General features: G+C 34.4%; 1 protein-coding gene across 4 annotated transcripts in view; it reads right to left on the bottom strand.

Moving 5' to 3' along the window:
• The window catches only part of Dok6 (docking protein 6), a 382064-nt gene that overhangs the window by 141959 nt on the left and 222322 nt on the right, over positions 1-17783 (bottom strand). For all 4 annotated transcript variants that reach the window (XM_076912327.1, XM_034518225.2, XM_076912329.1 and 1 more), the window contains exon 5: positions 7836-8025. In XM_076912327.1, coding sequence (XP_076768442.1) covers positions 7836-8025 — 190 coding nt within the window. The remainder of the gene's footprint in view (positions 1-7835; positions 8026-17783) is intronic.

Here is a 17783-nt window from a genome sequence, read left to right as displayed (position 1 = left end):
CATTTTAAAATATACTATGTGGAATTAGTAATGTGCACAGTTTTATGTTCAGACACCATACTGCTATTATAATCTTGATTGTAAATATTTTCAATATTATATTAAGCAAAATGCATGATAAATATTTGTATGAATGGCAATCTGGCCAGATCTATTGCCTTATGATACCTAGTTCATAGAATAACACAGATTTCTCACTAATCTTTAGCCACATTCTTTCAGATAAGGTATTTTATTATAAAATTCCATTGCCAAATATTCAAACAGTATGAAAGAGTATAAAATGGAAGCAATAAACCTCTTCCTACTTTCTTTCTTCATAGGTTTCCACACGAGGAAGTTTATGATGCAGTTTGCCTATAATTATATGCAAACATGCAATATTTAGTTAACAATTTTATAATTTTCAACAAGGGTAAAGTTGGAAGACAACATTAGTAATGTGTCAGAGTCTTCTATATGATACTCTCTTTGAAAGGGTATTAGAGAGGAGCTAAGGCTTGGCACTGTGAAGGAAAGCATGTAGTTCATTTTTTATTTTACAAAAGCAACAGTAAAAATGACTGAAGTCTTAGTGATGTCTTGAATTTATAAATATTAAAAATTTAAAGACTGTGTGACTTTAAAAATGGACTATTTTCAACTGTAATATTGACATGAGATTTCTAAGGATAAGAAATGAAAAGGTTACAGCTTATAATGATGTGTTTGTATGACAAAGTTAACAAATGGTGGAATGCCTTCTTTCCAGGTATATCCAAGCTTTGTCAACTTGATACAAACCTGGACATATCTGGGGAGAGGGAATATCAGTGGAGCAACTGCCTCCATCAGATTGGCTTATGGGCATGCCTTTGGGCATTTTCTTAATTGCTGATTGATTTGGGAAAACCCACACAGAGCTACCTGTTTGCAGGCAGGCCTGGTCTGTATAAAAAATATACCTGAAAAAAAGTCTTTAAAGAATTGCACTCTGGGGTCTCTGTTTCAGGTCCCACTCCCAGGTACCTGCTTGAGTTCCTGTCTTGGCTTCCACCAATGTTGTACTATGACATGAAATTGTAAGCTGAAATAAATACTTTTCTTTCCCCAATTGGTTTTTGTTAGTGTTTTATCAGATCAAAAGAAAGCAAAATAGACCACTCTTAATGTTTTTATAAGAGTGCATATGAATTGAGATAAAAATTCTCAAAATAATTCTAAATGATAAAATAAAGGCACAAAATAGTTTTCAATGGTATTGGTCATAGAAAAATCAATATAAAAAGTACATTGAGATTCTATTTCATCCATCAGAATGACTATTATCAAAAAATCAACAAATGTATTAAAGATGTAGAAAAATTATTCATACTGTGAATTAGAATGTAATGTGTGGAAATCAGTGTGAAGGTTCTTTAGAAAACTAAAACTAGAACTTCCAGAGGATCAATCCAAGTCACTCCAGAGAATATACCTAAGGGAATATAAGTCAGGGTACTATAAACACCCACATACCTGTACTTTTACTGTATTAGTTATTGCCAAGGTATTCAATTATCATAGATGCTAATGAACAGAAAAATCAAGAATACAGTATATACATATAACTATACAAAGACATAGATACAGACACACACACATGACATATAGCTAACCATAAAGAAGAATACAATTATACTATTTGTAAAAATAGAGCTGAAAAACATTGTATTAAGTGAAATAAACTGGACTGAGAAATACAAATATCATATATTTATTTGTAGGTAGACAAATATTTTGAAATTATTAAAATACAAAGTAAACCATGTGGGAAAATGAAGAGGACTAGTGAGAGGTTGAGAAAGAGAACAGTAGACAGAGTAAGGGGGGGGTAAGTATGAGTGAAACATCCTATGCATGTTTGAAATGGCTCCCTTAAGCCGATCATTTTGTAAAATGGATATTAGTAAAAAATAAAAATATATGAACCACAGGATGTCTTACATGAGACATACATATGGCATGAAATATATAACAAGAACTAATTAATTAAGCCATCACATCAAATCATATTTTTTAATAGTAAAACATTTAGCATTTCAGGATACAGTGTAGTCTTCAGCTGGAAAATTTCTTCATACATTGTGTACCCCAAACTTTCATCTTCCTGTCCATATAAATTAGTTTGATTGATAGAATTTTGTAATAATGTACTCATATGTTGCTTAGAATAACGTTCCTTGCCTTAGACTTTGTAGAGTTTTCAAAAGAGATATTCTATTAAGTAACACTACTATGATTTTTGTATCCAGTCAAATTGTAAATTTTATTGTTTCCATTTTGACTACTATGTAGAAAGCAAATATGAACATCTAGATATGAATATTCTTTTAAAAATAAATTTGTCACAGTAAAATTTTTCTGTCATATAGTGTACATAAAAACTGTCACAGGATTTCTATAAATCCTACACCAGTTTTCATTCACATTACCAAGAGAATAAGAATTGTTATGTCTCTGCTTGAATACACTGGTATTTTGTTTGTTTGTTGGCAAGGTTGAATGCAGTGGAGCTTTGTTTTAGTTTACCATTCCTGCTTTCCAATTTTGTTGGTCATATTTTCTACATATGTTTTTCAGAGTATCAGTATAGCTTCTGTTACAAACGGACATGTTTGGCCATTTTATGAACAGGCTATTTGTCTTTTAATTAAGGACTGTAAAAACTGTTCAGGAATTTTGAATGCTTATAATTTTGCAGTGAAAATATGATTAGATTTCTTTTACTCTGGTCCTGGCTTGTCTTTTCATTTTGTCTAGGATGTCTTTAGAAAAACATAAAATTTTAGCTTTGATGACCCAAAATTAATCAATGTATTCCTCATAGATTTTGCTTTATTTTGTTATTTTAAAAATCCTTGTCATAATTTTTATGACTAAGTTAGAATTTTTTGTTTCTTCTGCGAGTTCATAATTTTAAATTATACATTTATGTCAGTGCTTATTTTTGTTGCAATAAAAGAGAAGGTCTTAGGGAGGAAATAAAAAAAGTTATTTTAGCTCAAAACTCCAGGTTATATGAAATCACAATAGGGAAGTTAAGGCATCAGGAAATTAAAATAACTAATTAAGATTAGGAAAAATGAATACATACTTTCTCTGTGCTTATCAATTATAGGGCCTAAATCCTGAGTTTGGTGCTGCCCACCTCTAGGCTAGGAATGGATTAAGCTGCAGAAATTTATCATCTCAGAGTTCTGAAGGCTCAAGATCAATATGTGAGTTGTATAGTTTTTACTTGGAATAAAATGGATGCCTTCTTGCTGTGTCTTTAGATGCCAAGGGAGATTATGTTGAGCAAGGTGTCTAGAGTCTCTTCTTTATTTTTAATATTTAAGACTTATTTTTAGTTATATTCCTCTGTGTGGTTATGTGACATAATAGAGGCCAAAGGTGTTACATCCCAACAGAGCTGTGGACACAGCAGGCTGTGAGTCATCTGACATGGGTCCTGGAGATTGAACTCAGGTCTCCTGGAAGATCATCAAGTGTTCTTGGCTCCTGAGCCATATCTCCAGCTCCTGTATCTAAATGCAGATGTTATTATAATGGCTGACCTATCTTTATGATCCTATCTTAACCTAAATATTTCCCAAGGGCTCTACAAACATGATTACTTTGGGGGTGAGGGCTTCAACAATAATTTTGGGACACAGTGCCATCTGTAGATGCAAGCTCAAGTTGAGTTCAGGTTTCTGACTTGAGTTTGTACAGTTATACTAGCCACATCTTGTATAATATGGTGGGAAATTACCTCATTTGTTTTCTATATGTTGTGGTCATATAAACATATTTTCATTGCTTTATAGTCTGATTTCACCATAGACAACACTATCACATCAAAAACCTCATCTCAAAGAAATATACATCTAAAATCAAAGAATTTTTATACATCCCACTGGGTCTTGAATGGCAGAGAAACTACTCACTCAAAGTTATGCTCTGAGCATCCATTATAATAAGAGCAGTCATTCAGTATTTCCCTTTGATTTATTCTCAATGTCCTTTTGCAACAGTCATATTTTCACAATGAGCCTACATAGGAAACTCTGGATTCTATTTCTAGAATATTCAGATCTATCTTTCAGGCTTTTAAAAGCAGATGTTCTCCCACATGTTGTACCTGGCTTGTTTCTACCTAAATTTCTTGTTGTTTAGGCCAAGAGTGTAACCTAGTAGAATTTAATATTTTTGTCGAATCTTCAAGATGAGCTAGAAAGTTCCTAAGAGATTAGCCACAGGCAAACTATAAGCTTTCTGAGGAAGTTTTTTTTTTTTTTTTTTTTTTTTTTTAAATGATTTCGCCTATGCCAGTTTTATGTCACCACCGTGCTGTTTGCAGCTTGGATGATCACTAACTCAGTTTCTTCAGACCCAGATAGGAGAACAAAAGCCCCCTAATATAAAGAAGAAAACCCAGCACTGTAATGGGCAAATGGCCCAGGCTAAATGAGTAAGAAAGGAAGCAGTAATCAAAATTCAACTCTTTCTAATCCCCAAGACTAATCAAGACATGGCTATGCACATGATATTTCATATGCACATGATATTTCAGTATTTTAATATTCCTTTTTACAGTGTTATTATGGCAAATAGCAAAAATAAAAACTGATAAATCAACAGCACAATGAATATTTGGAGAGTATAAGCCTTACGTATTCTAATGTGTTAATGTGCCTTCATACATTTTAATACTATTAAAATAGTCAAGGTCATAGAAGTAAGTTTAACACATGTTGCCAAGAATGTAGTCTGGTTTTGAGCTTTGGATGTTAACTTTAAAGCTTGAACGTATTAAAGGCAGGACTGATAACTACACAGATGGACATGCAGTGGGAAGATAGGGATAGGAAAAAAAGAAGGAAAACCACTCCAATAATTCTAGGACATATTTCATGTTTGTTTGTTTGTTTGTTTGTTTAGCTCTTGCTGGCCTCTGGCTCACTATCCACACTAAATTGGCCTGGAAATCAGAGACTCTATTGCTTCATGAGAGATGAGATTGCAGGTGTGAACCATTCTGCTCAGCAAGAGTAGTCTTTAGGCATGTGTCTATATGTGTTTATGTGTTGATGTTCCTTTGCATACAAGTTCAAATGTTACTTTCTCCCTCTTCCTCCTCCCTCTCTTTGGGATTGGGGGTTGTGTGCAGATTCCAGTTGGCAATTTTGGGCATCATTCTCAAATCATTGATCTCCTTTGAGACAGGGTCTTTCACTGGCTGTAACAAACCAATTAGGTTAAATGTGGGGACCACTGATTCCTAGGTATCTCTCTGTTTCTACCTGTTAGTACTCCGATTGTAGGCAGAGATTATGTTGGGCAAGGTTTTTCTTTTTATTTGTTTTTGCTTTATATTTTTTGGTCTCTGTGTTTTGTTTTTATTAAGTGTGTTCTGGAATTGATATTAGGTTTTATGTTTGTGAGTTAATCACTTTATTAGCTTATCTCTCCCAGTAAACAATATTTAGTGTTTATATTTAATCATTAATTAACTTATTAATTTTACATACCAATTACAGTTTCCTCTCCCTCCTCTCAGTCCCTCACTCTCCACTCCTCTACTTTCTCCCATTTAGCCTTTCTCCACTTCCTATCTCTCCTTCTCCTCAGAGAAGGGAAGGCCTTCTATGAATATGAACCCACTTTGGTATATTGAGTTCCAGAAGGGTTGTGTACATCTTCTCCTACTGACAAGGCAGTCCAGTTAGGTGAAAGAGGTACAAAAGCAGGCAACAGAATCAGAAACAGGTCCTTCTCTAGTTGTTAGGGATCCTACCCAAATACAAAGTTGCATATCTGTGAAGGGGCCTAGGTCTTTTATCCCATGTATGCTTTTTGGTTGGTTGTTCAGTCTATTTGAACTGCTATGGGCCCAGGTTAGTTGATTTTGTAAGTTCTCTTATGGTGTCTTTGACCCTTCTGGCTCCTTCAATCCTCCTTCCTCTTCTTCTACAAGATTTCCCTAGCACCACCTAATGTTTGACTGTGGGTCTCTGATTCTATTTCCATCAGCTGCCCTGTGAAGCCTCTCAAAGGACAGTTATGGTAAGTTCTTGTCTGCAAGTATAGCAGAATATCATCAGTGCTGTCAGATGTTGGCTTTCTCATGGCATGTGTCTCGTTAGGCTAGTTATTTGTTGGTCAACTTGTTCTCTCAATTTCTGGTCCATCTTTATCCCTGAACATCTTGTAAGCAAGGCAAATTGTGGTTTGAAGGTTTTGTGGCTAGGTTGGTGTCACCATCTCTCCATTTGATTTATTGCCAGGTTGCAGGAAGTGGCCATTTCAGGTTCCTTATCCTGTATTGCTAGGAGTCTTAGCTAGGGTCACCTTCATAGGTTTCTGGGAGTTTCCCTTGTCCTACGTTTCTAGTTCATCACTGCAAGATCTCTGCTCCCCACCAATCCCAGTTCTCTATTCCTATTCTCTCTCCACCCTAACACACTTGATTCTTCCTTTTCCCCTTCTACACTATCTCCAACATAGTTCCCTCACCCTGTCCATTTGCAGTATTTCCCCTTCTTAATGACTCTTTGGTCTTCTTTGTTACTTAGCTTCTTTGGGTCTGTGGATGGTAACATGGTTATCTACAGCTAATATTCACTGATAAGTAAGTACATACCATGCCTGTCTTTCTGGGTCTGGGTTACCTCATTTAGGATGATATTTTCCAGTTCCATCTAGTTGTTTGAAAATTTTATGATGTTCTTGTTTGTAATAGCTGAGTAGCATTCCATTGCATAAGTCCATTTTTTTCCATTCTTCAGTTGAGTGACATCTAGGTTATTTCCAGTGTCTGGCTATTATGAATAAAGCTACTATGAACATAGTTAAACAAATGTTCTTGTGGTATGATTGAACATCTTTTAAGTATATACCCAGCAATGGCATAGGTGGGTCTTGAGGTAGAACTATTACCAATTCATAATTTTTGTTTAAGACTATGAATTCATTTGAACAATATCTAAATCTGGGAAGACTGATGCATTAACCAATATTTTGTTACATAGAAATCTTAAATCAAGGTTGAAGGTATAGCTCGCTGGCTAGGGTAATCACACATGCATGAGACCTTGAATTCAATTCCTGATGTAGAAAAAAGTCCCTAAATTTAAGTCTTAGATTAAGTTTATATTTTTCTGAGAAGGTCTGAGGATTAAAAATGTTAATTTGGTTGCAACACATGTAATTCCATGTATATGAATTGTAGTTGTGAACAATCCATTCATTTGGGGCTTTAATGGACATCAGCCCCATGCTATGATAAAAAGTCAACCTTTTTTTTTAATGAAAATTGTGGCTATGGCAAAATTTCATCCGTCATTTAGAATCTTAACTTGTTTTTAATAGCTTAGTAGTATTTTATTGTGTAAATTTCACTTTATCACTTGTGTTACCAGCATATACTTGGATGAATAAGTTGTGTAACTCATCTGAAACCTAAAATATAAAACATAAATGATTTAAAAAACTGCATTTTAATATCATTTTCTTTTAATAATCTCACAAAAATATTGCAAGTAAGGACACATTTAATTGTATAGGAATACTATGGCATGAAACATGTCAAAATTAATATTATAGTAATTCAATATCTTATATTATTAAAGTAACTTGATATACATGTGTAAGACTGGAATTATTTTGACTGGAATAATTAACCTGCAATATCATTAATAAGAAACTGAAGAGATTTCTATTTGTTAACCTTTACCTTTTATAACTTAATGCTTCTGTCAATGGCAGCCAGAATTTTCTTCACAGCACACTGTTAAATGTTTGTTGCACTTTTGTCATGAATTGGAACTTACCTTCCTGATTCAAAGGTGAACCAAGTTGAATCCCGACCGTATCTCCTTAGTGAGCTAAGAGGCCACATCACCAGCTTGACCTTGGCATTGTGGATATCCCAGAGATAGATATTCTCATGAGTGATCTGCATTGTGCATTCACCATAAATATCCAGGTTGGGTGTAGGCATAAGATAAACATTGAATCGTTCTACAAAGAAACAAAAAGTATGGAGAAAAATCAGTGAAGTGTTCTCACAGTCCTTGGTATTATTGATGTACACTACAAAACACTATATATATATATATATATATATATATATATATATATATATATATATGGAAAGAAGTTCACCGAACTATCATCACTTATTTATTTACTCTCATTGGACAAAACTATATTGCATACATGCTCTATAGTAAGGATTGTAAAATAATTACATTGAAACATTAGGGTAAATGCTAAGTAGAGTCTTTTCCAAAAGGTGCTTACTTTGGTTCTTCATACAGTTAGTTGATTATCATAAACACAACATTAAAAATTATTATTTATTTAAGAAATATTGAATCAGATACCTCATGACCTGAAATATTTAATGTACAATCAGAGTGACATACTAATTACTGAAGCACTGAAAAACAATTCATTGTGCACATGAAAACATCATAGTACTGGTCAGACTCTGCATATGGTAATTGTAGATGTTTATTACTGCATTCTATAAAATTTAAGAAATGCCCTTGATAAGCAAACTAAAGATATATAATTTTGTTCATTCCAGTATATTTTACAGTTGAAATCCTATTATTATGCAGTGGTTCTAAACCTTGTTTTGTAATTTTCTGTGCATCTCCAAGGCTATTGCAAAATTCTGCAGCCTTTGATTCCCATTTAAATGCATTGAATGCACTTTAGTTCAGAAAAAAAGGAATTGTAAGTCTCAGGAAGTGAAGAACCTATAAAGTGCTGTATAAAGTAAGTGTGCTTCCTAGCACCATTTCCATGGTTTATAGTGTGATAAATATCTGTCAAGACATATGAATGAAGTAAATACGTAATGAATAGAGGATGTGAAAATGAAAGAATCATGAAAAAATAACACCATGATAAGAAGTTCAAGAATTACTGGAAGAGGGGTCTCTGTATGTTATAAACTTAATTGTAGAGAGTGCTGAAGAGGCAGTGTGGTTGAATTAATTATTTTGAAAGATACACTTAGGCAGCTGCACTTAGAAGATACATTCTGGAATATTTTCCTATCTATCATAGCTCCTTGTTCTTAAATACTGACTGTCTACAGCTGTGCATGTGAATTGTTTAGATAATTAGAATCTTTGTATAAAAGATATTATACTAGGAAAGGATTCTGTGAAGCAATGAAACATTTTCAGATCCCAAGTGGGCTAGATTAACTGAAGCATGAATGCTTGAACTTTGCTAGCTACATAACTTACATTTCTAGCTAGTTGTACATTTTTTAAAACAAAAGATAATGTTTTTACTTTGATTAGTGACTCCTGGAACAAATATGTGTTTGGATTTCATATTTCCAAGGAAATACCAATGAATATTGGTGCTGAAAATGAAAGGATATTGCCTCATTAGTCATCTACACTGAAAAATATCCAAATATGTACATATTCCATACAATAGATATGTGATTCTTACATGCAGCCATTTAAAAGATCAATATTTAGTATTACATCAGTCAAATACCCACATTTCTCCTTTCAGGGATTATATATCAATCAATAAATTATGAAGATGTAGATTTATATAACAGTTTTATATAAATGATACTTGAATCCAATGACAATAACTCAGAACTCTAGACAATAGCTGAAAACAGTTCCTTGGCCAAGACCTTTTTTATGAAGTTTATCATTTTTAATCTGTGGTTCACATCATATTTCAGTGGCATCTTTTGTGCATAATGAAATGCTGAACTAAAAGTGAAAAGTAAAATATTCCTCTCTGTAGGAGGAGCTAAGGTGGAAGGAGTAAGGAGAGGAAGAGGAGGAGGAAGAAGAGAAAGAGGAGGAGTAAAGAGAAGGGGAGGAGAATGAAGAGGAGGAGCTAAGGGGAGACGGAGAATGAGAGAGGGAGACATGGAGGCTGATGTTCGCTTGTCTGTAGCATTTAAAAGTAGTTGGTATATCTAGGTTGGGTATTGGGTTACACCTCTGCTTGTAAGGGCATCTTGTTATTAATCATTACCAAATATATAAGCCTTTGATTAATCTTTAAGCATTAGAGTCTCATTTTTCTACCAGGTCAGCTTAGATGGTGGGCTGGTCTGGGGAATGCCCAGCTTGCAGAGACAGCGTGGAAGATTGGCAGAGCTCTCTCTCACACTGGTGTCTCGTGGGTGGCAGGGCTGGTGTTTCTGGCTGGCCATTTCTAGCTGTGGAGTGCACATGGCCTCTGCCCACATGGCTGAGCTAGGCAGAGATGCAGCAGCTTAGTCAGTTGGCTTAACCAGCGGACGCTTTTTAAAAAATAATTACACCACCACCTCTCTACTTTCGTGTCCATTAGTTTCAATCTGAAGACAGCAAAAGAATTAATATCAGGATGCTAACACATAAACATTCTCTAACATACTAAAACAAGCAGAATACCACTACTTAGTTATCATTTGTTAATAATCCAGAGTTATCTATCTAAAAATTAGGACACATTAAAATGACTTTACCATTGAATAATAAAAGAATTCCATTGTATTTTTACAGAATATTCATATGACCACATATAGGTGATAAAACTTTTTAAATGTGGAATAAATATCAACTTTTTATAGGACTTTAGAGACAGGTATAGAATTATAAATATGTTAATTTTTAAAAAGTCACGTGACAAAAAAATTAAGTATTAAAACCATGGAGCCATTTTACACAAAAATAAAATGTGACTGAACAATTTGTCTCAAAGGCAATCTCCTATGGCAAACTCTAGGCAGGGCAAAGCAGATGGTATTAGTCATGAGCTTCATTTCCCTTTCTTGTTTTTGTCTTTTCCTTGCCTCTAGCACTTTTTAACATAAGGCTAAAGTTAAGTCTTTTTTTATTGTTGTTACAGTTTAGAAATCAAAGCCCATTATCTACTAGTGATTGGGTTTTAGGAATTTTAGTTTTAATTAAAGTGGTGGTAATTACTACTAAAATCTGTGAAGATTTTTGTTGAAAGGTTATTTTAATACAGAAGATTTCAATTAGTGCTTCAACATATTTATTTTAAGGTTTGATTTTTAAATTTTTTGTTTGACAATGTTACATATCTACATGACAAATTTTAGTTCTTTTACCTCCATTCCTCTCATCTGATCTCACTTTCTAGCTGGAGCCTTCTTCTCAACAACTCCCCATTCTACATCCATGTCTTCTCTTTCTGTGTGGCCCACAAGTTTAAATTTTCTTGGCCAAGTATGGGTAAAAGGCTATTTTCTGGAGTAGAAGCAATTCTGCATCACTAAGGACAATGACATCCTCCACCCAAAAAAGTGTAGTTACTAACAGTTTCTTAGGAAGGTGGAATAAATACATGAGAGTTTCAAAACACTGTCAAAGAATGTTACTTTTAGAACTAAAAAACCAGCATTTTATTTTAACTAAATATTATGTTTTAGACTTTGATGTTGATCAAAATTGCTTGTGAGATGGGTTTAAACAGAATCTAGGCTTCATGAAGCCTTAATGGCATTGCTAGGCAGATCTGAATTTTTACTCATGCCAGGAGATGATAAGGCTTTCACTTGGAGTTCCTGACTTGTTATATTATTGATTTGTAAAATTCATTTTAAAATACGGCCAAGAAAAAAATAATGGTAGAGAAAGCAATGCTTGTAAAAAGTGACACCACTTTCTAGAACAAACCAGCACACTCCCTGCAAAATCAAGCTCTAATGTTTGCTAATTGTCCTCATCTCAAATATCTTGTGACTCACTTGAAAGGAACAATTTCACATGGCAACTGGAACAAAGGAAAGGATATTAAAGTAAAAAAGTTATATGAAAGTTTATCATTTGCAAAGGTATGAATTCTTATTTAGTGTGATCACAGCAATAAAAGCACTATCAAAGAAGACTAAATAATCCATTTCCAAGTAGAATATAAATTTAAAAAAGCAATTATTTTCAGTGATAATAATGTGATAAATAAAATTCTACACAGAATGTCAATGCTGATGAAAGTAAGAAGAAAGGATTTTTTTGTTATATAAATGATTATCAGATTAAATGTGGTTTTTTTTTTCTCAAAAATATAGAATTTTAAGAAAATCCCCAAACTATCATCCATAAATCTACATTTTGAAATTCAGGGTTATATACAGGCTGGTATACAAGAACATGAAACTTTATTTGAAATGTCCAAATAAGAAACAAACTTGAGTGTTGATTTAAACAAGTTTGTGTAACAAAGATATGTAATAAAATCGAATCTTCAAGTATATTTGCCAGAACATTTCACATAAGAACAAAAACAAGAGATCAAACAAACAACAAAAACAAAGACACAAAACTAAACCATGCTCAAACATGTTTTTAAGCATGGGTAAGGTAACAACTTTAGTAATGGTCCAGATAGTATTATAAATGGATGTGATTAAATGGTTTTGGTAAGATGATGGTAGTTGTAGGCAGGAAGTGTGGTCTGAGTGAAGGATCCTAGTCAGAATATGCAACAGAATGGGTCATTGGTTCACAGAAGGGATGATATCTTCCTCACTCAGCTGGTTTGACTTTGAATGGGTCTAACCAGTATACAGACTAACCAGTCTATACTTATTTGTTTAACTGTGGGACATAGAGAGAAGTAGACCTTACGGCTAAAGAAGCAATTAATCAGATATACTATCTAGTTGTTTAGTCTTCTTTAATAATACTGCTTTTATTATTGTTGATCACCCTAATAGAAATTATACACCATGGCAAATAGTCGATGTCTATAACTTCTTTTTTATTTCTATAAATGGTTTCAATTTTTTGGAAAAACTTTTATTAGATATTTTCTTTATTTATATTTTAAATGTTACCCCTTTCTTCTTTTCCCCTCTGAAAACCTCCTATACCATCCTCCCTCCTCTGCTTCTATTAAGTTGTTTTCTCTACCCACCTATCCACTCCCATGGCCCTGTCCTGGTATTTCCCTATACTGGGGCATCGAGCCTTCACAGGATCAAGGGCCTCTCCTCCCATTGATGCCCCACAAGGCCATCCTCTACTACATATGAGACTGGAGCCATGGGTCGCTCCATGTGTACTCTTTGGTTGGTGGCTTAGTCCCTGAGAACTTAATACTATCTTATTTTTCGAGAATTTTGCACAATTATTATTATTTTTTTTTATTTTTCATCCTAACACTTTTCCTTTACAAGTTCGCTCAGTTCCACTCCAAGTTCCAATAGCCCCTCCTTACCATTTGTATTGACTATATACTTCTGGATGTGGAGTCATACACTGGAATGTTGACTACCATGAGTAACAGCTTTAAGAAACCTGACTCCCTTCCACAGAATCTTTTCTGTTAGGGAATTCATGAACCATTTCTTCCTCCATGCTAAAATGTTACTTGGTCTGATCTTATGTATTTCTTGTACAGACAATTCAGCTTATGTGAGCCTAAAAGTAAAGTGTTTCTCTCTTGTCCCAGAGATGGTGTTTGACTTCAGTCATTCTGAAATCTAGCTCTTACAATCCCTAGGCCTTGGGGAGGGGGTTTGATATTGATTTTCCATTTGTGACTATGCATTTCACAATAACTTACTAATGTTTCTGTAGCCAGTCATGATTTTCTACATTGACCATCATCTACTGAACAACAACGACAAAAATAATTGATGAGGTCTGAGAGCTAGACTACAGATAGAGACAGGCAAATTTAGAAGACAATTTGAGACCATGTTCAAAGATAGTACTGTTCTTTGCATCTCTTCCCATTCATATGTACCTGTACCATGATAATTTCAATTTTTTTTCTAGAGATTCAAAGCAAAGATAGAAGACAGTAACAGATAGTAAAATAGCCACATCCATTTAGCAAAATTTGTTTTATAATAAATAGTATTTTCAAAAAGATGTTTCTGAAGTTTTTATCTAAATTTCATGCACTTAGCATGCAGCTAAATCAAGTGTTTTTGTGAGAGCATGGTGCTACCACTAGTTTAGAATTGCTAGAGTAAGTTTGAGAAATGTTTGTTAGATGCTAATTCATTCTCTTTTTTCAAAAATGTGTTCCTTTAATTAGCTGATTGCTGGTAATTTTTATCCACTGTATTCCATTGCTCCCTGTTCTTCAGATGTGGTGAATCTGGATATGGTGAGATGCAGCTCCAAGTAGCCTATATATCTAGAAGCCAGGAGAGGCACATGTATTAAAACCCACATGTCTTCCATAGTAATTGATTAAACCTAACAATAATTTCCATATGAAACTCCTTATATTTGTGTATCTCTTCCTCTTATAACTTAAATAGTACTCAGAAATATAAGTCCCATAAAATAAGGCATTCTTTAGATCTTAGGTTTTGAGTAATTTTTTGTATTAAATTTTATCTATAATTTCCACTCTATTTGTCTAAATTCCAGTTTTATTTTTTAGATGTTAAAAAGTAGAAACTTCATTTGTTTTTTAACAAATATGTATTTATTAATAAATAAAACTAAGAATTATGTACATTTATGTATAATGGCTATTTATGAAATGGCTAATTATGACTATGTAACCAGAAATGCTGACGTTTTTTAATTTTATATGTTTTTTTCTACTAACCTGTGATTTCATAAAGTAAAGTTGAATATATGAATAGCTGTACTAAAATACCTTTAAAGAATTGACTAAGATTATTTATAAAATAGAATATATAATCTAAACTTATTCCTCATCAAAAACAGATGGAGATTTATCAAGATGTATTTTAGAAAGAAAATGTTTTTCTCCTTTCCTTGCTCCATAACTCTTTATTATTCTCTTCTTGTCTCTGACATTACCTCAGCACATGCTCAGAACTTAGTTCACTGGCATCCATGAGGATAGATGCATCTTTATGCCAGGAATGACTCAGCCACTGTGATCTGGATTTAGCATCTTACCATCCCTTCTGTCAGGGGAAGTCAGGGCCCACAAGGTAGCCATTCTTTTTTGATCCAATGTAATCCCTTTGGTGGTGAGTATCTGTCTTAGAAATGGAAATAGAAAAAAATGGAAAAAATCTTCCTAATTAGATGCTAATATTAGAAGTTTGTTCTGTGTTGCTGTATTCCTAATGATGAGCAATTCAGTAATTGGCTGTGTTTTAAAGGGTACAGAGAATAGCATTTCAGAGAACCATCATAACAACTAGACCATTTCAGGTCTGTGCTCCTTGATGAGAGGTTCTCATTTCCTATACTCCTGAATTGTTCTCTTTTGTGAAAGAATTCCATCCTCTTTTGGCAAAAGACATTTGACATAGCTAGGCAAGTGTCCTGATGTGGGTCATGTCAAGATGAGTCAAAGGTGGGCTAACCATAGGTATCTGCTTGTTTTTTCAAGAAACCCCATGCATGGTTGAAGCAATAAATATGGAAATGTGGTTCACTGAGATATCAGCGTATGTTTATTTGACTAGCAGGAGTAACTGGATCTTCTTTTACCCCTACAACATAGACCTATCATAGGGAAAACAAAAACACTTCAGCTCCAAACAAATGCACATACTCTCTACTCTCCTTTTGTCAAAGCTCTCCTTAGAATTGTGTAGAATAATTTTCCATCCAGTTCCAAGTACTTTTCACCCACTATACACAGCTCTTTGGCTGTTGGAAATTTCTGAGCCCAAGAGGGTATGGGCTTGATTATTGTTGGTATAATAGCTTTAACTACATTAATTGCTAGCACCGTTGCTTCTGCAATTGCTTTGAGACAGGTAGTTAAGACAGTTATTTTTGTTAATTATTTAGAAAAAAATGTTACTAATATGTTGAATATACAAGAGGATTTAGATAGGCATTTGGAACAACTGATTGATCCTCTTTATCCTATTCAAATTATTGGAAGGAGGATCAGGGTCTAAGAGTAAGGAGCCATTTCAAGTGTCATGCCAAATACCATTGGATTCATGTTAGTTCTAAAATTTACAGTGGTAGTTATTATAATTAGAAAAAAAGTTTAAAGACACTTGTAGAGTATTTGGCATACTTCTAACACCTCTCTGGATGTTTTAACTTTGCATAGTAAGCTTATGAATTTAAAGAATGCTGCTCTGCTGAGCATTGATGTGGCAGATACTGCTGATAAAATTACCCATGACCTGAGGTCAGTATTTCTATTTCAGTCAAGTTTCAAGAATGGCATATGTAGCTTTTTGTCCTGGGAATACTTTAATTCCTGCCCGTTGTGTTAAAGCTTGTCTTTAACAACATCAACATGTTGGCAGCCAAAGTACACAGCTTGAACCTGAAAATGAACCCACAGACAGAGTTAATAAAGTAATAGGCTGGCAAGACAAGGAAGGGTAAGATTCTGCACAGAGCCTTACCAAACTAAGACATAAATGCATTGCTTTTGATAATGCATATTCCATGACAGGTAAGGAAGGCATTCTTGTCAGAATGGCCTAAGACAAGCTCAGTCTTGTTTATGAAAAAAAAAGGGGGGGGAGATGTGGAGATGTTTTGGGGCTGCTTAGAAAGCATCTGACATGGGCCAAGGACAAGGAAATTGGTTGTTTGGCAGGAATATGACATTGGTCAAGGACAAGAAAGTGGACTTCAGGCAGGATTCTGACATAAGGCTAGAACAAAGAAGTAATTTCAGGCAGGAATCTAAATCTTAGGCTAGAACAAGGAAGTAGACCTCAGACATGAAAATGACTCTGGGCTAGGACAGAGAAGTAGGCTCAGATATTCTGGTTATTGTTGGGGGCCGACTTTTAGCAGAAAGCGGCTATCAGCTTTGCAGCCATCTTGAGCCATATACCCTGACATGAGACTTGAATTACAATAGCCTACAACAGCTGAGAACACTGCATATTAAGACTAAAGCGACTATAAATATAGAAGAGCAAGGGTCCTTGTGGGACAATGGAGCATTTTTGGGTATATGCTCCTGTTGTAGTAAATATTTAAAAAACAGCCACGAGCAAAGCTGACTATCTAAGCTGTGGTGGCTCTGCCTGACTCAGCCGCCATGTTCAGTGGCCAGAGGCCATGTGGGCGGCTGTCAGTCTTCCACGCTGTCTTTGCAAGGCTGGGCATTGCCCAGACTATCCTGCCAACCACATGGGCTCAGTACAGATGAGACTGTAATGCTTAGATTATCCAAAGGCTTATATATTTGGTAATGATCAATAACAAAATGCCCATACAATCAGAAGTGTAACCCAATACCCAACCTAGATACCCAACTACCTTTGACTGCTACAGACAAGCAAACATCAGCCTCCATGTCCCCCTCTCTCATTCTCTGTCTCTCCCTAGCTCCTCCTCGTCCTTCTCCTCCTCCTCTCTTTACTCATCCTCTTTCTCTCCTTACTCCTCCCACCTTTGCTCCTCCTCCATGCTCCAAAAACTCCATGAGTGGTATAGCTGTGAATTGAAGTAAAACTAGTCCCAGTTTTTATAGAGAAATGACATTTGGATTTCTAGAGTGGTTGTATGAGTTCACACTTCTACCAGCAATGATACACATTAATATGTGAGCATAGTCACATAAATTATCATTATTTTGCACATAAAATATTTATCATTTTATCACACTTATTATAGTGTATGTTTTTTCATATGCTATTACTTATTTCCTAATGATAAAATTTACAATAAATATAATGGTTTACTCTATAGTGATACTACTATTTATTTGATGATTATCTATTTGAAAAATGGTGAATATAAGGCAATGTTTTCTAATTTAAAATTACCATGCAATTATATGACTTTAAGCTCAATTTGACAAATAACTTACTTGTTCTTGTTTAGTTTTACTGATAAATA

This window comes from Arvicanthis niloticus, chromosome 14 (assembly GCF_011762505.2).
Source record: "Arvicanthis niloticus isolate mArvNil1 chromosome 14, mArvNil1.pat.X, whole genome shotgun sequence".
In the NCBI taxonomy this organism is placed as follows: domain Eukaryota; kingdom Metazoa; phylum Chordata; class Mammalia; order Rodentia; family Muridae; genus Arvicanthis; species Arvicanthis niloticus.
This window is presented reverse-complemented; position numbering and strand designations above follow the sequence as displayed.